Source organism: Epinephelus fuscoguttatus, linkage group LG6 (assembly GCF_011397635.1).
Source record: "Epinephelus fuscoguttatus linkage group LG6, E.fuscoguttatus.final_Chr_v1".
Taxonomy (NCBI): Eukaryota; Metazoa; Chordata; class Actinopteri; order Perciformes; family Serranidae; genus Epinephelus; species Epinephelus fuscoguttatus.
The window spans coordinates 39,661,094-39,686,632 of record NC_064757.1 but is presented as its reverse complement, the minus strand read 5'-3'; the positions used below and the strand labels follow the sequence as shown (position 1 = coordinate 39,686,632).

At 42.0% G+C, this 25,539-nt stretch overlaps 1 protein-coding gene across 1 annotated transcript in view; it reads right to left on the bottom strand.

Annotated features, from left to right (window-relative positions):
* adamts3 (ADAM metallopeptidase with thrombospondin type 1 motif, 3) overlaps nt 1-25,539 on the bottom strand; it is a 222,900-nt gene that overhangs the window by 95,048 nt on the left and 102,313 nt on the right. The window contains exons 6-7 of the mRNA XM_049578474.1: nt 15,658-15,741; nt 10,248-10,404 (exon numbers count right to left, since the gene is read on the bottom strand). Coding sequence (XP_049434431.1) covers nt 10,248-10,404; nt 15,658-15,741 — 241 coding nt within the window. The remainder of the gene's footprint in view (nt 1-10,247; nt 10,405-15,657; nt 15,742-25,539) is intronic.

Genomic DNA, 25,539 nt, shown 5'->3' with positions numbered 1-25,539 from the left:
GGAAGAGGTTTTGTTTGCTTCTCTTGTGCTTGATGGATTAGATTCGCCGATTAGGGGAGGCAGGACTGGTCCATCTTTACCATCAACAGTTTCTATCAACCTCTTATTGTCTTATTGTTGGGGTGAAATCTGGTCAATTGCCTTGTTTATTTCAGCCTGTGAAAATGATCCGATTTCAAAACATGTCACACTCAAACAGAGAAGCTTTAAGACATCTTGCTTACAAAATACAACAGTGACTCAAGGGAGGACTGCAGGGATGTAATTGTAAGATTCTTTTTTTATTTACCCCAGAGGTTACTGAATTAATTCTGCCTTGGACGAGTGGAGTCCTACAGGAAGCCAATCATGTCTTTATGTCCTTGTTGACTGAGGCTGCTCAATGTGGGAATTGTCATATCTGACTGATTTTCATCCAGGCAGCAGCTACTGGCGTGTTCCAATAGATTTTAGCTTGAAACCAATAAAATGCAGTAGGTAGAGTAAATACCATTAAAAATTCCTCTGTATACAGTCATAAGCCTGCAGTACAAATGGCCTGACAGTAAGCCAGCCAATAAACGGAAATAAATCCATTCAGCGATTCATTTTCCCTTCACTGTTGAGAAATAAGTGTTGGCTGGCTGTGGATACGAGTACTTATCTCCTCTCCTGTGTCTGTGCTGTACTGGGAATAAGAAGAGGCAATAAAAGTTTGTTTTTTTAATACAAAAATAAAAGACAGACAGCAGGGTAGAAGACAATACTTTGGTGGTGGTGTCAATTATTCCTGAGGGTGCTTTCACACCTACCCTGTCTGGTTTGGTTAAAACAAACTCAGGACCATTTCTGTGGTTAGTACTGTTCGTCTGGGCTGGTGTGAAAGCTGTTAACTGAACCCTGGTGCGGACCAAACAACTGAACCAAGACTGCTTGAAAAGATGGGTCTTGGTTCGCTTCAAAGTCTCTGGTGTGGTTCGTTTGTGGTTTGAAAGAAAACGAACCAACCACAGGATTTTATGATAGCAGATATGTGATTTTAGAAACAGCTAAACCAATAATAAATTCATCTGCTGATTGTGAAATCTGTCCATGATCTCATAATTGATCCTGATAAAGGCTGCGTATATCCCATAACCTACTTATGCTAATGTTGGTGAAGATTCTCAGTCATCCAGGTCATGATAATAATAAGTGCTATATCGTAGGCAACTGGACCTGCTTGCGTTTCTTGAAGATGTTTCGCCTCTCATCCAAGAAGCTTCTTCAGTTCTAAATGACTGGTACGAAGTTGCAGGCTATAAACCCTGTGTGGGTGGGAACCCTTGCAGAGTCATAGGGGTCACGTGAGCTCTTAGTTTCAGAGTTGTTAAGGTCACAGTGTGAGCCACTGACCTACCTGGCCACCATGTGAGTCATTAGGGTCAGGTGGGACCAGGGGTGAATGGGTGTGAAGTCGTCTGGGGATGGATTCCAAGACTGCATTGTAGATGGGGGATAAGTAGTGTCGTAGCCACCCCCTCTGTTTAACGATGGCTGTTCCAGCTTGACGTATTTTTCATTACAGCGAGGTGGTCTTTATGCTGGGCCTTAGGCCTGTCACACCTCCAACGGTGCCTGTGGTGGACTGTGCATGGCAGGGACGTCCTCTTCCCTGAGGCAGGCCTACACCTGACCGCATACCACAAGGTTTTCCTGCAGGGTCTTCAGCTGGGGACCACCGCTCATTGACGTTTCACCCCTTATCCCAGAACATCTCCTGGTGGCGGGGCAGTGAACAGGGACGTCTCCCTGACACCCCCTGCAGCAAAACCTATTTGGATGTTACTCCCCAAGCCTTGTCTCGTCATTTCAGCCAGGTTCAGTTGTTTATCCTCAGAGAGCTCTTTGGTGGATCTGCTCAGTGTGGCTCCACGTCAGCTCGATCAGTATTGCTGACTTCACGGCTGCAGACCACAGCACCACGTCTGGTCTTAAGGTGGTGCTGCATACCTCCTGTGGGAACTGGAGCTGCCTACCCAGGTCTACTTCCATCTTCCACACCGCCCCTGGTGTTAATAGCATGGCAGGTGGTCTCTTGCTGTTATGCATTGTGGGTTCCCCTGCCTGAGGAAGTGGATCCTGCATCGGCTTTCTGATGGACTCTGGTTGTTTGCCTCCTGCCGACTTTTTTCCAGCACCTCTGCCAGCTTCCTGAGCACTTGGTCATGCCGCCATCTGAGCCGACCCTGTGTCAGTGCTGTTTTGCAGCCCGACAGAACATGCTGGAGTGAGGCATTGATGGTCCCATAGATGGCATCTGAAGAAGCTTCTTGGATGAGAGGTGAAACATCTTCAAGAAACGCAAGCAAGTCCAGTTGCCTACGATATTAGCACTTACGATTACTTTCGCTAATGCATTCATGTAACCATGGCAACACATATGCACGTCAGTGTGGGTATTTTCCCTGATAAAAAAGCTGTTTGAACTGTCACGATTATATCTGACTCTGTGTACTTGATCTGTTTATCAAGTCCATTATTAAGTGTGTGACAGTGATCCCACAGTATAAAACCCTGAATCATTGCTGTACAAGACGCCTTCTTTTCATCCTGTCTCTATGTTAGTCATTATCTACAGCATGTGACTGATTTGCAGTCTAATAATAGCCTACTAACAATACTTGCACTCAGTTATTTCTCTGTGAGCTCTTTGTGAAACCAAAGAACACAAATATAAACACTTAAGAAGCATTAAAATGCTGCTGCAAATGTCAGTACCCAGAATTATGACAATCACCAAAACTGTCCAATCACCGAGTTACCTTCAACTTCATGTTTACTCCTCTTGGTTCATTTGGAAAAAGTCAGTGTGAACAGGAACCGAACTGAAACTAAAACGCAGCAATTTATAATTTTTTCGCTCTGGTGCGACCAAACGACCCCAGCTCTTAAATTCAAAGTTGATTTGAATCTCCAATAGTAATATAATAATAATAATTTAAAAAAGTCTAGCACAGAAACATCTGTTTGCCTCTCTGGTTCATTAAAAAAGCTGCTCCACAAACAGACACAGCATGTAACTTTCTGTTTTATTGATTAGAGTGGGACAAATTTAATTAATTAGTTGGCTACAGACTGTAGAAACTTCTGTTTGGATTAGGAGGAAGTCTGTATGAATCCATAAAGAGACAAGACGGAAGTGAAAAAAAAAATACTAGTTAGAGTCAGTATTAATCCTTATAAACAGATATTTGCATATATATATACAGAATCTGTAGTTGAGGATACAAGACTTTTGCATTGGAAGAGCTCTGGTTTCCGTTTGTAGTCTGAATACTGATGACTAATTACATTCGAGCGGGCTTTGGTTGCCTGCATTGGAGAGCATAAGAAGCAGAACATTTTGGCCAAAACCCTTCAGCGATCATCCATTGATGAAGTGATCTGTTTATAGAGTTTAACCAAAATGTTGTCTGGTCCTGTCTCAAGCTGCTTATCAACTGCACAGAAGAGAACTTTGCCTGAATATCAGAAATATTGGCCGTTCACCCCAGAGTCTTTATCATTGTCAGACGATAGCCGATTGGTTACAGGATTGGTCTGTAAGTGACACACAGCATCCTGCATTCTGACAATATATTTGGTATACCTCATAGTCTTTAAAGAAGCGTTAACTACCATGACATAACATCAGGGTTTCCCACACATTTACGTTCTTAAGGTGATCCGCCATTATTTTAACATCTGCTGTCATAAATAGATTTTCTATTCTTAGGATCACTGTTGGAATACATATACATTTGGTTATTTGTAGCACCACACTGTCGGAGTGCAGAGCCCACTTGGAGCAAAGATGGAGCAGAAGAACACTGTTCATTCTGCTGGCTCTAAAAGTTTGATTCATTTGCAGCAGCCGCTCCTCTCTGATCTGATCAGCTCTGAGCGACTCAGCAGATCAGTTATCCACCCACACAAATTGCTGCTGAGGAAAAAAAAAGAAGTCATGGGGAGCTCCACCTGCGCTGTGTTCATGATCCAGCAAAAAACTCAGAATTTGAAATGATAGAATGATAAAAGGGACATACAGACATTTAAATAAAAAAAATGTTGGCTGATGCTAACATTTCATAGAAGTGAGTAAAACAAACAAAAAAAGTGAATCTTTTTTTCCCTTGGTTATATTGTACATATTTTTGTCTGTAATGTACATTTGTTCCATTATTTATTATTTCTTTTTTAAACTGATCTAATTTTGCACTCCTTGGGCCGCCATAAAAGATTGCTTTTAACAAAATATATATGTCCATGGCTCTGTTTATATTCTAGCTAGGTTAGCATTGTTGCTAATTTGATGTGCACATTCCTTCTGTTTGGAGAAACGAAGCCCCAAAAGGATTGACAGCCTGAGCCTTTGAAATTCACAGTCAAGATGGCCTCACTGTGTGAACATTCACATGAGAAATGAAAGGACTTCGTTAACATGAAAAACCTACAATGACATTGTGCTAGTAATTAGATTTTTTTTTTTATGATCCCTTTGCTTGATCTTGTTGTTTATTGAACTTACTTTTCAGAACTATGAGGCAAGAGACAGCCAGAGATTGCAGGAGCTAGCTTCAAAAAACAAGCCCACTGTGCTCTGAGTGAAAGCAATAAGACATTGCTTGAATGGTTTTAATCCTGTAGGTAAAATGTTTTGATGCAGCTTTGAACTTGGTTCCACTACAGAGCTTCCCTGCTGGGAACGGCCCACAAAAATATAGTGTCTGCAGGCCTTTATAAAGTGCAGGAGTCACTAGCTGATCTTTCAGCTGTCACTGATGCTTCAATTCTCCTGTGCACTCCTGTGAAATAAATCCGTAGCTTCACGCTGCACATTGAAATACATACACTGACCTTTTTTAAAATCTGTGCCAGGTGTTGTGGGGAGAAAAAATAGCTCATGGATTCCTTATGGTATTTTTCTTAATGCCATCATTTACATATGAGGTGACAGCAAGGGTGAAAAAGATAAAAAAAACATGTAAGTGTATGGAGAGCATAGCACTACATTACCCCACTTAGATCCCACCTAAAAAAAATTGCGTCAACCAAATTTTGCCGTAAGGATCTCCAGCTCAGTGATTCCCAGCATTGCCTCAAAACCAATGATATTAAAGCAATGGCTACCTTGATATAAACGTATAAATGGCATCAATTAGGGGTATAACGATGCATTAATCTGGATCAATGTATTGTTTTTAATAATCAGCAATCCAATATCATCAATGCTAAGCAAAATCATTAATACAAATAGAGCCTTTTTGGGTTTTGTAAACAGCTATGACATATTTTGTGGGCGGAGCCAAACTGTAGGCAGAGAGGGACAGTAGTGGTGTCAGTGTGAGTGTCAAATAAAACCTAAAAAGCACTTTAATGTTTATATTACTCAACTGACTGCAATGAGTCATTTTTATATTCAAGGGTTTATGATCTATCTGTAGTCAGGGAAAAAAAAAAAGGTGTATCTCCAGCTAATACGAATCTTGATATTTAGGCTAATCACTGCAGCTCAGTGCTCAGTAGAGAAGTGTGTGTTAGGCTAAAACAAACTGAATTTTTTACGTGGTGAAAGATAATATATCATCATTAAGAATTGTGAAAACACATCTGTCAAGAATGGATTTAACTTACTGTTCTTGACTGATAATTGTAGAGACGTCACCATATAATATCATTTAATGCATCAACTTGTTAGTGCCCACTGAGCAAGCAACGTCTGTGGACGTCCAAGTCTAGTTGATATCACGTCCACAGACGTGATATCATTTCACGTGGTGAAATGAATGAGTTTCGCGGCAGATAATGTGTTATTTAGAGCCTCATTGTCGGTGCCCCGATCATTCCCACTATATGGATGTACGCGGCTCTCGCGGATCTTGGCGATTAGAAAAAACAGCAATCGTGTAGTACCTGGTGCAAAATACACTCTCAGCGTCTTGTCATGCTGCTGGCATTTGTAGCATACAGCAATACGTGGTGCTTCTTATGAAAAAGGACAAAAACATGAACGGCGTAAGTGGAGGCTGCTGGCCATCTCCTGCCGTTGGCTTTTCAGTCAAGAAATTTGTAATACTGCAGTTATCGTGACAGCCCTATGTCCAAGCACATCTTCTTAACCGTTCAAACATCATCATGTCATCAAATATCATATTGTTGTCCAAAGAATTGATATGATATTGTATCATGATGAAACTTGTGATTTACCCCCCGTGTATTAATGTGACCAACTCACTCCAGTGCCAAACCCTCATAAAGATCTACTCCATGTCTTTGTGAAGGAGAAGGATCATGTCCATGAACACTGCTTGCCTGCAGGCCCCTAGAGGGCATAATCTGTCCACGTGTGCAAGGGCAAAAAGCTTTTAAACACAGTTCAACCTGCAGCTGAAATCACAACAGCATGACAGCTGATCTGTGAGAGGCAGTTAGTCATTTTAATGGAAACTCAGTATATGTTGTAGCCTGCGGGAAGCTGATATAGCCACAGCTTTTTTAAATTCCCATATTCACGACAATAAATCTTTTCTTCAGCGCTACCCCATGCTGTGACGGAATCAACACACCAGAAAATAATTACCCCTGGAGTCTGAGCCTGCATGCTACTATAGAGCTTGGGTCATGTTTTCGATGTAGCCAGCCACTAGTAGACTGTTCATGTACCTTGGCTCTTATTCCCATGACAGCTACTGAGTCACTGGTCACTTTAACCTCAGCAGCATCACTCCGACTGTGTGCGCTCTGCTGCTATCTCCATTTTATGCCCGAACAAGCTAAAAACATGTAACCACATGTATTTGGTCAAAAGCACGATATGTGATCTGTTGCATTTGTTCACAGACTCTCCCAAATTAAATTTGCCCCCTGCTTTGGAAATTAAATGTCGAAGTCACAGGTAGCCTGTTTATCAGACAAAGTTTTAATAACCTGTCATGTCACAAGTTGAGAGACACCGGCAGCGGCTATTTTGATGGCAGTGGCTTCAAACTTTAACAGCATTCGCAAACAACACCTGAGGTGTGAGTTACAAAAAAGGTGGGGCTGATATAAAGTCATGAGCTGGTTGGATGGGCTGTTGGTGTTAGAGCCATAGGAGACTGAAACCAGTTTATGATAACGTGATTTCAGTTGAGTTGAGTTTTAGTTCCAGATTGTTATCCATCATTCTGCGAACAGGAACACAAATGAGTGTCACATTTTAATGGCAAAAAGAAAGGAATTAGCAGATTAACCGAAGCCAAAGCGCACAATCTTTACTTCCAACTGAAAGATAAATGCAGCTGGTGTTCAAATGGGGAATTTAAAAAGGCATAAAGCAAGCTGAATGGGCTTTTAATAGCATCGATTTTGGACAGCCAGTTGCACCCATTGTTTCAGTTTGGCTGCTGTGAAGGAAATAAGAAGAGAGGCGAGCAGTCGATACCTGGCTGACAGTGTAAATTGCCTTGAGCCTCCAGCCATTCCAGGTCTCCATTGTGTCTGCACAATGCAAACTCCACACAGAAGGGCTCCCTCACCCTAGACTTTGAAGCCCCCACCCTAGGCTCAAACCAGGGACCCTTTGGCTGTGAGGTGGCAACGCTAACCACTGAGGCCATCTTGACATACCACTGCACCTCCGTGTCTTCCTCAGCTCATTTGTCAGGGTCTTATATTTCCATGACAAAAACACACAACAGTGTCCTGGCTGTGCGTCTCCTGTGCCACTGTCATGTAGCAGGTGCACTTAACACGCTTTTTTAAAAATTTGTTCATGGAGAATGCGTGCCCGATATGATTTTACACTGTGTCCTTACAGCAAGCGTTACTCTCTGTCTGCACTGACTCTGTTAAATATGCACTTCTGTTACATAATGTAAACAAACCACGTAAGCTACCTATCAGCTGTGCGCTCAACTGGAGTAGAGCTCTGATTCTCTGCCCGAGCCCAACTGAGAGAGGGAAAGTGATGAACAGCAGGGTAATGTAGTGAAGAACTGGAAAGGAGGAGAGAAAACGAGAGAGACAGAGCGGGGACTTCCACTCTGCCTCCCCAGCAGTGGAAGAGATGTGCGTAACATGCAGCAAAGAGTGGTGATCATCATCTGTGCGCCACACCGCCATGGACTGTCATGCGCAGTAGACCAGTGGTTCCCAACTGGTGGGTTGTGGTCCAAAAGTGGGTCACGGGTCCATTCTGAATGGGCCGCAGGTGACTTTCAAACATGTTAAGTTTTTAAAAAAACATGCTTTATTTTGAAGTATAGTGAATTTGCGGCACAGAGCTTTTATTTTTAAGTGCTGTTTCTTGCTGTAGAGTCAGTGACTAAAGACAGCTACTTGACAGAGGCAGCAAACTTGCTTGACAGCATGGCAAAATGCAAGTATGATGCTGGATATTTTAAAGGGATAGTGCACCCAAAAATGAAAATTCAGCCATTATCTACTCACCCATATGCCGATGGAGGCCCTGGTGAAGTTTTAGAGTCCTCACATCCCTTGCGGAGATTGGCGGGGGGAGCGGCTAGCACACCTAATGGCAGACAGCGCCCCAAATTGAATCCACAAAGTATCTCCATACTGCTCATCTGTAGTGATCCAAGTGTGCTGAAGCCCCGACATAAAAAGCTGTTTCGAAAAATGTTATATGAACTCTGTTTTTAGCCTCACTGTAGCCTGTAGCTCTGACTGCTTCTCTGTGCTCTGCACTCACGTGTGCACGCTCAGGGTGATCGGTGATCTCTGAAGAGCAGCAGTCTCGTCAGTACTGATGTCCAGATTCTCAAGTGCAGGCATCGCCAATTCCCAGTCTGAGCAGCAAAGACTTTCCTCATCAGTTGGCATTGCTTTGCATTTGAAACAACTACACCACCAGGTTTCCAGTGCTCGACTCCGGTATTCTGCGGCTGGCTGAGGGTTAGGCTCATGAGCTGCGGTGGCTGCTTCGTCCAGTAGCCTGAGTTCCGTGTGTATACTCAGGCTCAAACAAATACGGCTCAACAAAGAAATGCTGTTCCTCCTCAATTTCAACATCTTCAGACATGTTGGGCTGTCCTTTGCTAAAAGTGCTAAAACCATAGTGCAAATTATCTTTTAGCTCTGTGGTTACGTTGTCTCTCCCTGCGGTGCACGTGTCACATGATGTAAACACGGGTGAGCAAAGCTCATGCTTTTGCTGGTCTCGCGCCAGCGCGCACATGTGAGCGCGGAGTACAGAGAAGCAGTCAGAGCTACAGGCTACAGTGAGGCTAAAAACAGAGTTCATATGACGTTTTTCCAAACAACTTTTTATGTTGCAGCTTCAGCACACTTGGATCACTATGGATGAGCAGTATGGAGATACTTATGTAGATGTAGATTCAATTTTTTTCAATTTTGTGTTCTTGGACGTTAGTCTGGGGCGCCGTCTACCATTAGGTGTGCTAGCCGCTCCCCCCGCCGATCTCTGCAAGGGATGTGAGGACTCTAAAACTTCACCAGGGCCTCCATCGGCATATGGGTGAGTACATAATGGCTGAATTTTCATTTTTGGGTGCACTATCCCTTTAAACTGCGATGCACTATTCTGCCAAACCTGTCGAAAACAAGACAACAGATTGCTGAAATAAAAGAAGGAGGAGAAGAGGGAGGAAACACATTAGCTCTTAGCTTGTAATAAATGTCCTAGAAGGAAAATATAACTCTCTTACAGTAGAAATTCAGGTTTTTAATTTGGCTCTGACCCAAAACTTGTGCAGTGGGTCGGGCTCAGGTCGGACTTAGACAGAAACTGTGCAGGGTCATGTAGGGTCGGTCACCACTTAAAAAATTGGTGGGTTCTTTCTATCTCTCTACCTTTGCACCTTTTATATGCACATTTTATATTGTGGTATTTACTGGAAATGACACACAATATAACCAACAGCAAGTAGGCTGTTATTAGCAGTGCTCATTTACCAAATAAATTCTGCTTCCTTGGGTTCTCCCTCCAGCCAGCTGTCACCTTATTAGGTTTAAGAGTGCAACATAAAATATGCATTATAGTTTTTAACATCATGACACGATGTGTAATCCCTCAAAATTAATTGAGGGCACTCTGAGCCCCACAACCATTTATGTCAGACTCACAGAGAGAACAAGTTAGATATTAGACAAAACAAGCTGCTTTTACTGCTGAGTGTCATGATGGATAACCTCCTGTAATTGTATTCAGATTAACCGCAAAGGTTAAAATGCTCCGGGAAACCCATTCATTTGAACGATGTCAGCGTGTCCTCTGGGGGTCTTACCCTGCATCCCTGTGGGGCCGAAGCCTTGGCGAGTGAGGAAGATTGCGTGGTCGTGGTGCTCTGCGTGATCAGGATCGCCTTTCTGCTGCACAAATGCCCAGCGGCACACATTCTCCAGGCTCCGTGATGGGTTTCCTCTTTCAATGAGACTGATGGACTGACAGGTGCAAAAGAGGGAGAGAAATGTTTACCACTGAACCATGACTGTGTGAATGAACGGCTAGATTACTGAACAGCAAACACTTTAAACACTTTCCTGTGTGTTTAAGGACACACGGAACACGCACGTTATATGTTTTAATGTCATAAACTGCAAGCACTTTTCATGGTTAAAAGTGCTGCAGGATTCTTCATTATTGTTGCCTTTCATTTATTCTTACGCCGATCAGCCAAAACATTAAAACCACTGACAGATGATGAAAACAAAACTGATCATCTCATTAGAACACAATGTTATGCTAGAAATCCTTGGGTCCTGTCATTCATGTTGGTGCTACCTGACACACTCCATCCACCCACACACCGCTGCAGACCAAGTACCCCCCTTCATGACAACGACTCTCCTCAATGGTAGTGGCCTCCCAGCAGAACTATGCGCCATGCCACACCACAAAAACAGCTCAGAATTGGCCCACAGAATGTGACAAAGAGCTCAAGGCATCAACCTGGCCTCAAATTTCCCAGATCCCAATCCAATCCAGCATCTGTGGGATGTGGCGCTACCCCCGACTTACTGTGGCCATGCCTCGACATTACAGGGGCCCAATTATAAATTTTACTTGGCTTTAACCTCTGTGGGTTGTGAGGTGGGGTACTGGCAGTGTCCAAAGGATGCTAGATTGGATTTGTATCTAGTTAATTAGATAAGTTAGATTAGTTAATTGATTAGTTTCTTCTGGCTTCATCGATAAATGCAACTGTGTATCATCCGCATAGCAATGGAAATTTACAGAGTGATTTCTTATGATGTCACCCAAGGGAAGCATGTATAGAGTAAATAGGACTGGTCCTAGCACAGAACCTTGTGGAACTCCGAAACAAACTTTAGTATTTAGAGATGATTCATCATGAACATGAACAAACTGAAAATGATCAGATAAAGACGATTTAAACCAGCTTAGTGAAGAACCTTTTTAGGCCAATTAAACGTTCCAGTTCAAACGTTGTTGCCATGGGGGGGTGAATGACAGGCCCAAGGTGCCCCAGTAAAGCTGTGTTGTAATGAGATGACCAATGTCATTCACTTCACCTGTTAGTGGTTTTAATGTTTTGGTTTATCTGTGTGTAGTTTTAAGTACTTAAGTTAAGAGAGCCCGGAGCAGATGCATTGGATTTCAATGTACATCGTACTTTTTAATGTTTATGACAATAAACTAAACTTCAATTTGAACACATTAGTTTTCTTTCAGCAGTCCAAAAGAGCACAGATTGTAAATCCTGATGGGTATGAGTAGCATGCAGTGTAAGCAGATTAAACATAGAGGCTCTGTGGTGTTAATAAATGCATAGCAATTGGTTTTCCTTTTTTCAGTCTAAATACAGAAAAGGCCAAATGAACATACATAATGTGTTGTTACAGAGTGTGTGAAAGACAGTAGAGCTGACCCCTGACATCTGCATACATTTACTTCCCTACTTAGCATCTTTGCTCCATTAATAATGGCTTGTTATTTTCTGAAGCAATTACACACATACATAACAGCATGAGAACAAAAAGCATCACTGCTAAGAGAATGATGACATGTTTGGACTGAATACTGTGTGTTTGTATCTGGTATTAGTGTGAATTTGCATAAAAACGACAGCAGATTATTAACAGCAAGAGCCAGACTATAAGAGCATAAAAGCATTTAAGACAGATAAAATATGAGTTTGAAAACAGACAGTGTATTGCTCTGTAAAAGTAATGGTTGTGTTTGTGCACTCCTGAGATGAAACTTTAGACTTTATCCAACTGAAGCAGAACTTTTTATGACTTTCTTTTCCTCACTGTTTGCTTTAACAGCCAGCGATGATGGGTTGCTGCTTCACCTGTGGGTTTGTTTCTCCACAGCAAACACAACAAATTGTTGTGCACAGACTAAAAACTGTGGAGAGGGGAGTTTGAGCATTTGTGCTGCCCTTCTGCAGCAACATCTCCAAAATCATACAAAATGTTTGTCTGCTCTTTGCCAGGGCGTCTGTAACATTTTGGCCAATGTTTAAGGTGATTTGTGCAGCTAGAGTTCAGGGGCCATATTCACAAAGCTTTCTAGTGCTAAGAGTTGCTCCTTGGGATAAAAAGTCTAAGAAATTTCTTAGAATTGTGATGTTTTCCTCTTAAAGTTAAGACTAGACTAAGATAAAAGTTATTCACAGAGCATCTTAGACCTTAAAAGAGCTCCTAAGGCGAAAGACTGTTAGGAGAAGGGAAGAGGACTTTTAAGGGGTTTGAGAGTTTCTTAAGCAGAGGACAAAATGGTGGAAACACAAAGACGAAAGAGAAATATTCTCCAAATGCTGGATGAAAGTGAGTTCATGAAATGTAACAGATGAGACTGTACAGGGATAATATCTGTGGTTGATCTCATCCAATGCTATAACACCAGAAATAAAGTGATCACAACACTAAGATATTTGGAAAACTGGAAAAATGTATCAGTGCAGCAGGGATGACTTGGGTCTATCTAAACCTTCCATCAGCAGAGTGATCACACTAACAATGACGACACTTTCACATTCAGCATTTCATTTCATAAAGGATCACAAAAAGGTGTGTCTCTGATAACCAATCACATCTGTTAAAAACAAGCATCACACATCGCAGCGGGGTCAACCATACCCTTTCACTTAGATAAAACTTTCTGTCTCTTCCTTGCTCAGAGTTGCTTTGAGAACTTTCCGAAATCAGTTAACATTCATGTCTGCCCAGAGTCATACGTAGCCTCAACAGTTGACGATGTTTCCAGTATGGATGTTGCTGCAAGAAACTACAAATTCTAAAACCTGGCTGCTTCACACACATCCTCCCCCCAGCATCACAGAAGATCTATATAATCAGCAAGAAGGGCATGCCAAGATTAGAGTTACCATTTCAGTATATGACCAAATCTCTCCCCTTGGTCAGAAAAGTGTTTTTGCAGAATATCATAATGTCACAGTGAAGCTGACCTTTGGCCTTTTGGATATAAAATCTCATCACTTCATCATTTTATTCTACTAGACATTTATGTGAAATTTTGTCATAATTAGTCTATGAATTCATGAGTTATGGCTTGAACTATGTCTTGTGAGGTCACAGTGACCTTGACCTTTGAACACAAATTTTAATCAGTTCATTGATGAGTTCAAGTGGATGTTTGTGCCAAATTTGAGGAAATTACCTCATGCCCTTCTTGAGATATCATGTTCACGAGAATGAGAAGGACACGAGGGCTTCTAGTTTCCCAGCGCGGCGCAGGGTGGCGAACAGGTGGCGCGCAGAGCTAGTTTTGAGCAGCGCAACCCAAGGCACACTCAGTTTGGTAGTTTGGCAGACCGCGGTGCGCTGAGATGGTTGTGGCGGTGCAGCAGGGGGAAGTGTCGACAGATGCAGCTTGGCACAGTGACAGTTTCGTGCCAAAGGTGCGCTAAAAGCTCGCCAGCTGAAACCAGGTCTACTGTCAGCCGGTGTAAGTGGAAGTTTGGCTGACCGGCGGACAGTGCGCACATGTCACCAAAACCTCACAGGCAGGTTTCCAGAATGTCAGGCACATTGACAACGCAATAAATAGCCTACCCACAAAAAACACAATTCAATGCAACTATCTGCAATCAGCACATAAATGTATCTCTGTATTGACTGTCCCGTCACATCTGATGTCAGATCAAAGGGGATTGGCACCGTTTGGCGCGCATAATGGAAACCCGTGGAGGTCTGCTCGCAGTTCCGTATATTCGGACACTGCGAGCTTGGACCTCCCAGACCAAAACATAAGTTTCCTCCTGGGAGAAGTCTGGCCGTCTGACACTGCTGCTCTCTTCTGCCATGGCGAATTGAGTAAACTCTCATTACGCCTTCACGCGGCACATTTAAGGGCGAGGAGAGGGGCTCATTTGATTGGTGTGGTGTGAATCGGCTGTGTAAAACCCACTCCACGCCTTCTCTCCTCCCTCTTTCCGACTTGCGGAGGTAGGAGAGACGGAGGTGGGAAAGAGGAGTAGCTGCGCCAGCGTGCACAGTGTGCCAAACTTGCAAAATCCGCCTGGCCACACCCAGTTTGCGAAGTGCAGGTGCGCTGCGCCTCCGCCTCGCCCGGTCTGCGAAACTAGAGGCCAAGGTCACAGTGTCCTTGACCTTTGACCACCAAATTTAAATCACTTTATCATCAAGTCCAAGTAGGCATTGGTGCCAAATGTGGAGAAATTCCCTCAAGGCCTCCTTGATATCACGTCCAGGAGAATCAGATGGACGGACAACACAAAAACATGCCTCCAACTGCGGCTATTGCCAGTGTGGAGGCATAAAAAGCAATAATTTACTTTGGTGACGTCAGTGCAGGACAAGTAATTGAATTTCATTCATTCAAAAATAAAAAACGGTTTTCTCCTGTGTTAACTTCATGAATGGGCAGTAGCTGACTCCCTGTACAACACGGGTGTATCATTTAAGCCTTTTATCAAGCAAAATGTAAAACATCTACTGCATCCAATTTTTTTTATTATTATAAATTAAAAAACAAATTCAATGCCACCCTTGTTCCGGCACCAGCACTTACTTTCAAATAAATATTCAGTTTCAAGAGGCAACACCAGCACAGCTCCACAGTGGCAACTTTATAAAATATTTCCATGAATAAAAACCTTAATTGAATCTGTTTTTTTTTTTCCCTAAAACTTGTACTTTAAACAAGCAAAATGATATTGGTCACCATCATCCACTTCCCACTGACTGCTGTGATGCAAAAATGCAAATGCAAATGCAAAAAACACATACACTGTTCATCAACAATGTTGTAACATGTGTAACAAGTTTAACTGTGTGTGTGACATATTAATCTCCTGAATGCTGGGTCATTAAAATAATGAATATGATGTTGATTTAGACACGCACAGGATGCGTTTTCATTGTGGACTGGATGTTTGTTGTTCTCTATTGTTTCATCTGTGGGTTGGCTTCACTTTTGAGGAGCTGTCATGTCTGTCATTATATAGAGTCTATGGTACTGATGGACAAAAACTTGTGCTGTAACGTGTGCCCTCCCTCTACTGTATTATGGCTGAGACTCCAGTTTCTTTGTGATGTGATCTAACTCAGTGTGGAAGACTGTTTTTCTGTCTCTCAGCTACAGTACAGTCTTTTCCCACATGCCGATCATCTTGCACTCATTTTCAAACTTTTCTGTTTTCCAAAACCAACATAAATCAGAAAGAAATGGAGTGTGAAACTCACCTTGGCGTACCCCAGCATGATCATCCTCACCAGGACCACGTTGATGTGTACTCCCAGTGACTCGTCGTGGTAAATCTCATTCACCTGAAAAGCAGGGGAAAGACGAAATCAATCAGAGTTGCACAGCTAACACGAATCACAGTTCTTTGAAGGCGTCTGACACATCATGTTATGTTGTTCCCAGGCTTCTATTTTCCACTCAGAAGAAGTCAGTGAGAGAAACAAACCATTCTTTACAAATTTCTCCATAAATGACTTTAATCACAGACCTGTGCAACCACTATTTTGTGGCTTTTTGAAAGAGCCACTGAATGCAGCGAGGAGTTGTGTCCTATCATTATGTTCTTGTTACCCAGAAGACACAAACTCACAGCAGTAAAATGGTAAAAAGGGGTCTTAATTGGCATCTTAATAACGGTGCCTGCCAATTTTGTGCACTTCCCAGTCTTGCCAGAAAAGAAGCTTTTGATTTGATATACAAAACCCAAAACCAGTGAAGTTGGCACGTTGTGTAAATCGTAAATAAAAACAGAATACAATGATTTGCAAATCCTTTTCAACCTATATTCAATTGAATACACTGCAAAGACAAGTTACTTAATGTTCGAACAGGTAAACTTTGTAATTTTTTGCAAATATTAGCTCATTTGGAATTTGATGCCTGCAACATGTTTCAAAAAAGCTGGCACAAGTGGCAAAAAAGACTGAGAAAGTTGAGGAATGCTCATCAAACACTTATTTGGAACATCCCACAGGTGAACGGGCTAATTGGGAACAGGTGGGTGCCATGATTGGGTATAAAAGCAGCTTCCCTGAAATGCTCAGTCATTCACAAACAAGGATGGGGCGAGGGTCACCACTTAGTGAACAAATGCGTGAGCTGATTGTCGAACAGTTTAAGAACAACATTCCTCAACGAGCTATTGCAAGAAATTTAGGAATTTCATCATCTACGGTCCGTAATATCGTCAAAAGGTTCAGAGAATCTGGAGAAATCACTGCACGTAAGTGACAAGGCCGAAAACCAACATTGAATGCCCGTGACCTTCGATCCCTCAGGCGGTACTGCATCAAAAACCAACATCAGTGTGTAAAGGACATCACCACATGGGCTCAGGAACACTTCAGAAAACCACTGTCAGTAACTACAGTTCGTCGCTACATCTGCAAGTGCAAGTTAAAACTCTACAATGCAAAGCGAAAGCCATTTATCAACAGCACCCAGAAACGCCGCCGCTTCGCTGGGCCCGAGCTCATCTAAGATGGACTGACACAAAGTGGAAAAATGTGCTGTGGTCTGAGTCCACATTTCAAATTGTTTTTGGAAACTGTGGACGTCGTGTCCTCCGGACCAAAGAGGAAAAGAACCATCCGGACTGTTATAGGCAAAGTTCAAAAGCCAGCATCTGTGATGGTATGGGGGTGTATTAGTGCCCAAGGCATGGGCAACTTACACATATGTGAAGGCACCATTAATGCTGAAAGGTACATACAGGTTTTGGAGCAACATATGTTGCCATCCAAGCAATGTCTTTTTCATGGACGCCCCTGCTTATTTCAGCAAGACAATGCCAAGCCACATTCTGCACGTGTTACAACAGCGTGGCTCCATAGTAAAAGAGTGCAGGTACTAGACTGGCCTGCCTGTAGTCCAGACCTGTCTCCCATTGAAAATGTGTGCCGCATTATGAAGCGTAAAATACGACAACGGAGACCCCGGACTGTTGAACAACTTAAGCTGTACATCAAGCAAGAATGGGAAAGACTTCCACCTGAAAAGCTTCAAAAATTGGTCTCCTCAGTTCCCAAACGTTTACTGAGTGTCGTTAAAAGGAAAGGCGATGTAACACAGTGGTAAAAAGGCCCCTGTGCCAACTTTTTTGCAATGTGTTGCTGCCTTTAAATTCTAAGTTAATGATTATTTGCAAAAAAAAAATAAAGTTTCTCAGTTTGAACATTAAACATCTTGTCTTTGCAGTGTATTCAATTGAATATGAGTTGAAAAGGATTTGCAAATCATTGTATTCTGTTTTTATCTACGATTTACATAACGTGCCAACTTCACTGGTTTTGGGTTTTGTACGTGCGTGTGTGTTTTAAGATTCAGACATTCACAGAAACTAAAGTGCATGATGTAAACACGTAGTTACAACAAGGGAGGATATGTCTATGTTCAAACCCAGAGAAATATGGAAATGTAAACAAGGACATCGTGTTGTTTATTTGCTGTCATATAACCATTGCACATGCATCAGGGTTGTGAAACCAGGTGAAAGTTTTAAGTCATCGGACATCTAAGTTTTATTTTTTGTTGTTTTGCCTTTATTGGATAGGACAGTCAAAGCATGAAAAGGAGAAAGAGGGGATGACATGCACATGGACCCGTGGCCACTGCGGCAGGACTGCCTTTGTAAATGGGACGCCTGCTCTACCCACTAAGCCAACAGGCACCCAATCTTATTGTCAGAGAAACAAGATGAGCTAACGTTAGCAGCAGCTCAGCTCACAGTTGGGAGAAATTTTCCTATACCTTGGTTCAGGTGGGAACTGCGCATTGGTCCGACAGCCCATTGGTTCGACATCCCATTGTTCCGACCATATTAAACTCATTGTTCTGAAGTCCATTCCGAAATCATCATGATGCCCTGTGGTTAAGGTCTGGTTAGGTTTAGGCACAAAAACCACCTGGTTAGGGTCAGGAAAAGATCATGGTGTGGGTTAAAATAAAAAAGAAAGAGACAAACACATAAGCCGTGAGCCTGCTCCGCCTCAAGCCTTCCCAGCTGACCCAGAGCCGGTCGTGGCGCACCATACGCCCGCCGCGAGCCGTTCAGCACCGCGGACAGTCGGACTAATGGGATGTCGAACCAATGGGCTGTTGGACCAATGACATGGACTCGGTTCAGGTTGGGAAAAATGCGTGGTTTCAGTTATAATTAATAGATTTCTGTCAGAAAAGGCTTTCTTGGAGAGTGAGAACTTCTTGTGTGCACTTGGTTCTAGCCTCTGCCATGTCAGCAAAACGCTGATATTTAACATGAAACTGCTACATTTAGTTTTTTACTGGTTTAAATTCAAAGTCTGTTTGTTTTGGAGAGGAAGAGACCCTTGCAAATAATTTTATTCAGTGTTTATGTTTATGTTACTGAGGTAATCCTAACTGACTCCAATGACGGCTTGCTCTGTCTTTTATTTATTTATATGAGAGTTAATAGCAGAAAATGACATATTGTTCATTTGAATTTCAATTGGACTGCCACTCTCTGCCATGGAGAAATGCCAGCAACAAACCGGTCTTCAGATGAGGTTTGTCAACAGAAAACACAAGACCGCACTGCTGAAACAAGGAAGGAAACTTAGAAGATCAAATGTCTTCATTAACTACTACTACTACCTAACAGAACACAATGCCGACATTACCAGAAGAGCACGTTATCTGAAGAAACAGAGAAAAATTCTAAACAACTGAGCTTCAATCTGCAAGATATACATTAAACTAAAGGGAACACCGAGGAGGTCAAAGTACTGGTAATCAGAAATAACGAGGAACTGGACAAATACCAGTGAATGGCACACACTGAACCGTGACATTGTGACAGTTGCTTTCATTATTTGTAAATAATACTTTTTTCTGTCTGTCTGCTTGTTTGCATGTTCGTGTCTTCTTTTTTTCTTACACGTTTCAAATAAACATCAAATATCACCTACAAAATGAGGCTGAAAAACAGATGCATAGAGGAACACAGAGAGCAAGAAAAAAGCATGTTTAGTATTCAGACTGGTGTCGCTACCTGCAGCCTCAGAGGTAATGTAAACTGGCCGACTCCGTGAGCCTGGCCAGTGAAGGACTCTCTGCAGATAGGCAGACTAACTTTTTTCAATCAGCTTATATATGAGGGGAAAGGTAAAGTCTTTTTTTTTTTTAAGCCGTGGCCCCGTTTTTAGGCAGTCATCACACTGATTCACCTCGTTTCCTCAACACTTTTATCTTCCACAGACCTCTTGTGTGTTTTTAATCAGCCGCAGGGATCAAATTTCCCCTTCAGGGATCAGCATCGCTCACTATATCTGTGAGTATCTGGGACATATTAAATCCACTGATGGATTTTTCTGTTTAAATTACTTCATGTGCATGTTCACCTATCTGCCCTCAAGATGTGGAGTGTATGAGCAGTCTTTTCATTTTCACTTTTCAGTTAAACGTCATATGAAGTCCCTGTCAGACAATATCCAATGTATTATAATAGAACAGCAATAATGGAAATTATATTATATTATCTTATATTCTATTATAGTCCATTATATTATATTATATTATATTATATTATGAATATATTATGCAATGAAGATTCTGCTGGGAGAACAAACCTTGCCCCCAACATCCACATGCATGCACACTCATGTCAGACAAAAATAGTGATGTACATGCCATGTACAGCTTCATCAATGTGACTCCATGTTAGTCTGCTGGTAGCAAAGCAGACAATAAATGAGGTATGATGGTGAAGGATGAATAAAACGTAAAGATCCATTGAGGTGAGTTTGTTACTGTGCGCTGTGTTATTTAATAGGTCTGTGAAATTTTTGAGAGAATAACTTGGACATTGATTTAATATTTTGAAACTTGAGTATGTGATGCTGTATCTCACATTTCTAGAAGAACAGTAAAATGTGATTGTTTAGTTAAAAAGGCGGCCGGCTACGTTACAGGTGACGGAAACTGAAACAGAAAGTTACATCACATTTCACATTACATTTCTGTTTGTATATAGACACAACATGTTAGTTTCAGAGCTTGAGAGTAACTGGTAAATGTAATTTTGAATTCTGGACACAGCTTGGTGCTAAGCTAGGCTAACTGCCTCCATCTCCAAACCAAGCTGCAACCTCCAGGGCTGAAAAATAAAGTTAACGCAGAAGTGCCTTAAAGTGTAGTTCTCCTAATGGCCACTTGAGGCTGGCTCCAAGTGTGAGTCAATTCCTGTCGACCCCCTATGTTATAATGCCCAACTTTATGAAAACAATTGTTTACAGCCTGGTACAAAAAACAGTTTTGTCTTTATAGCTCCCCTGTCATGACTACTGTACAGAGGGGAATGATTTTTTTTATAACTTACCCCTTTCATTTTAATGAGGCTTAAAGTTATGCGTAACTAAGGGCATGACCGCGTTGAGTGTGAGGTGGGTGCAAGCTGTTGACAAGTTGCTACAACGGAGACAATACAGGTTAGGTAATGTAATGCCATAACCCCCGAGTCACAGATAATTGGCGGTAACAATAGCTGTATGATTGCAGATCTTAAAGTTTGTTGTAATGTTTAGCATTAGCCTTATCACAGTTAACCGTAGCTGTAAATGCCATGTGCTAACCAAGCTAGCAGCTAGCATTAGGGTTATCTTCACCCTCTCATCCACATATGGTCACTTCTGGCTCCAAAAATCCAAGATGGCGATGGCCAAAATGCCAGTCTTCCAGGTTCAAACAAGAGCCTACAAACCAATGGGTGACATCATGGTGGTTATGTCCTCTATTTCATACTGTCTATAGATACATACTGACCAAACAGACATCAGAGTGGTATTGATCTTCTCATCGAACTCTCTGAAAGAGAGCAAATAAGCTTATATCCCAAAATGTGGACTATTCCTTTAATAAAGCATCAGACTACCAGCACACCACCCATGTTTGGACTTCTGATTTAATTTTGCCTCTACAATAATTTACACCATATTGTAAACTCTTCACAGACATCACCACTGTAAACAAAAACACTCACTTTGACAGCTGACCTTTAAAAGGCTCAGTGTGATGTGTGTATGGTCGCCCCTCACCCTGTCTTTATCACTGTTGTGTTGCGACTGACTGATCAGCTGTCAGTGAGCACCACAAATCAGTGAACAGCGTCAGCCTCATGTCCAGCTCTCCGACACTGCGTAAGAGAAGACCTTATTAGCATACCAGGAGCATTTGGGCTGAAGCGACAGGCGGCGTCACAGTGGGTTTCATTTGCTTTTGGGCCAGTGATTTCTCATCGAGTTTATCTGCCTCACTACACAATATGTCAGTGTTTACCGCAGAGGGTAGAGGAGGTGGATGAAAATATTCCAGCAGAATATTATCAGAATGCTAAACTGTACTCGGAGCACCATTATCAACTTCTTGGGGCGCCACTTTGCTGGACAAGAAGAGCAAAAACTCCAAACTGCAGGTCCAGCAGATTCTATTACTCACTGCTTTTTGATTGTATGAGGCAACAATCTGGCTGAAAGGGAACCGCGCCGCACATGGGTGCTTTATTTTGAAAAGACAAAAGACAAACCCTGCTGATCCTGAACTTGTATCTACTGGCAGAGCAGCGCTGCTCCACCAGCATTAGCTGCACCGCCAACTAAAATGACACCATATGTTATCTTTCTCCCACACGCAGATCTGCTTGCTTGCAAAGGCTGATCATAAGAATGAACTCGACATAACAGCTACTTCTTAACAGCTTCCCCCACATTTACACTATAGGAATCGCTTCCTCTTGCTTTGTGTGTTGTGCTTCACATTTTGATCATCCAGCTCACGTACACTGCTCCATACATTATAATTGCCACAATACATCTCTTTAGGGGGAAGCAGGGGACTAATAGGGTAACCGATAAATACCACTGACTTGACTGATTACTCAGCTGACATGTCCACTCGAAAAACGTACAGTTGTGTGTGTATTCTGTTCAAGAATGGCAGTATTTTTCTTTTGTCCCCTGTCTTCATGTTGGAACTTTTCTATTTAATCTTAAAGGTTTTTAGGCAGGTCTGTCTACACTGATGCATTAATCTGAGCTGATTATTATTACTGCGCCGAGAGCAGGATTTGCCTCCCACAGTGCCATCTCATATGGCAAATGATTAAATAAAATTACATTTTTAAATTATAATTCAGTGTTTCATCACAGCTAAACTCTCTCTATCTCTAACTCTTGCTGTCTTTGGCTGCACAGTACTCACACAGAAACGAGGAGTAGCTGACAGAGATACACAAAGAGAGTCTACACGTGTGTCTCTTACACTGCATAAAGGCTGTCAGTGCTGATGTGCTCCAAAAGGTACATCATTTAAAAGACCCCAGGTCCCAAAGTAAATTAAAGAACGAATGAATTAATTCTTCTAATTTGTCAAACCCAGCAGTTACATCACCTCCATACAGCTCTAACTGTCAACAGTTTGGTTGGAAATTTGTAGTTGCTAACTTGTCTTTGCTGTGTCAAATAGATTAAGTTCCCCTTAAAGTATGCAACATACATGTCTCAGAAAATCGCTCATTCCCTACTTACTATCTATGGATTTCTATGTATAAGACTATATAGTGATATCGGCTAAAAGTAAAAACACTTTCAGACTCTACTCAGGCCATGTTCTCTTTCAATAATTATATCATTACTGTCAGACAATAACAACATCAGCTGGTGGACCATCCACAATAAATACCAACATGCATTTACTGAGCGTATTTTCCAAGCAGCAACCTCTGGGTCTAAAAAGGTGAAGCCAATGTGAAAGTGCCTTTAACCTGAATTATTTCTAGTCACAAACAGAAAGTAACCCTACTTCTCACTTGATTTATTATACCTCAGTAAACATTTTCCTATTAGGTTTATGCCCTCAATTGCTAGTCTGAAGTCATCTTCAATGTAGCATGACGTTCAGTTTGTAAATTATGGTCCCATTTAGAGTAAAACAGATGATAAAGTCTGGTATGCTTTAGGGCATGGCTATGTTATGATTGACAGGTACTCTACTACAACAGTGTGGTCAGGTTCTCAGTCAGATCAACCCCTCACTCCTTCAGAGCTCCACCCTTTTGTCTAAATATGGCCACTTCTGGCTCAACAAGATGGTGATGGCCAAAATGCCAAACTCACGTCAAAACGGTGGCTCACAAACCAGCAAGTGACGTCACAGTCGATGCATTTTTTGACACTGAAAATACAAAGGACTTCACAGCACATTCATGGATTTGTCATATGTCTGTCGTTCGGAAAAACAAACTATACAGTAGAAAATACCTCTTAATGATACTCTTTTAGAGCTCTGTGGAAATACCACCCAATATCAATCATTTGTTCAACAGGTGTCAGTTGGGCTGCTCTCTCCTCTCATCCGCCTGCCATTTTTTTGGCATGTAGTGCTTAGTTAGTGACCATTGGTTGTGGGATACCCAATATCACAAATCACAATTTGCCTCACAAGGCTTTACAACATACGACATCCCTCTGTCCTTAGGACCCTCGCAGCGGATAAGGAAGGGTATGTTGATTCTCACTGAACATTCAGACAGCACTACAAAATAGCAAACTCACTAAATAGTAGACTAGTGAATAGTGAGTGATTTTAGACACAGCCATAGTCTTCCTCAAAAACATGTTCATCTGAGGGAAGACAACAGTGCCCAACTGTTCAGTATATGTGATGGGGCCAAAAGTATATGGACCCTCTTCTACATGCTTTAGTGTATTTTGGTCTGGGGCACGGTTTGGTGGTTTTAAGACAATGTTGTTTTTGCAACTTTTTAGCAACAATTTTGGACTTGCTGCCATCCCATGCACAAAGCTGGGCCTCACAAAGAAATGGTTTTTCCCATTTTGTTGTGGAGGAACTTCATTGGTCTGCACAAAGCCCTGTACTCAACCCCATCCTGCACCTCTGGGATGAACTGGAACACTGACTGCAGGCCAGACCTTATCACCCAACATAAGGGTTGGACCTCACTGAAGAGCTTGTGGCTGAAAGGGAGAAAATCCCTGCAGATAGGTAAGGTTAACTTTAATGTCCCCAAGGGGCAATTTGAGATACAGACAGTTGTCATGAGTACAACAAAACAGACAGTACAATATATAACACACAGTATCCAGTATCACACACTGTCAGGGGTAAATCATGGACATAAATGGTCACTGCAAAGTGATAGCAGATGGGACAAAAGATGATCTGTAATGCTTTGCGCTGCATTTAGGGAGGCAAAACCTGTGCCCTGATGGAAGCATCTGAAGCTCATGGAGGGAATGCTGAGAGTCTGAGGCTCTTGTCATACAGATGCTGGAGCTTATTAATAGTAACACCAGTGATCGTACGGCACAAGCACTTTTTCCAGCTTGTTCTCGTTTTTAAGGCTCAGATTACTCAACCAACACACAATGTTAAAACTCGATAAAAGCAGAAGGAAACATTTTCATGATAGTCCTATCATTTCCATCAGACTCCTATCTACATCAAAACTCTTCAGGTTCAAACATCTGATGGAAAGTCTAAAACCCCATACTGTTTTAGCTGCAGATACAAACCCCTAATTTTGTGAGATTCTCAAAAATTACACATTGGTGTAATGTTCAGGTGTGCATATACTTATGTCTACCACCACCTTAGTGCTTTGTTTACCTGCTGTGAAAAGTACTATATTTAGCTGGGACTCAGGTCTACAACAGCGAGCATGCAACACTTTCTCCTGCATTATGTACAGAATTATAGTGCAATATAACTCAACAACCGTGCAATAAATTCTAACTTTGTGACGGTTGTACTGTTTATTTTAATGGGACACTCCGTTAAAGAAGAAGTGCTGATTTAACGCTACAATAGTATTTGAGCCTGCAGTGAGATGTTGCGTTGCACTGGACTCCAATAAAGAGAATAAAACGTGAAAAACACCTTTCAATGCAGAATATGGCAGTGTAGCCTTGACATTGTGCACAAAAAATGAACACTTCTCTTAAACAGTGTCAAGCTGAACACTTTAAATCACAAAGCTGCTGTTTATGTCACAGCTGTCGAAGTGCACAGGTACCTACTGTAATACCTAACTCAGTATATGTTTACATGTAAATGCTGCTGCAGTACCC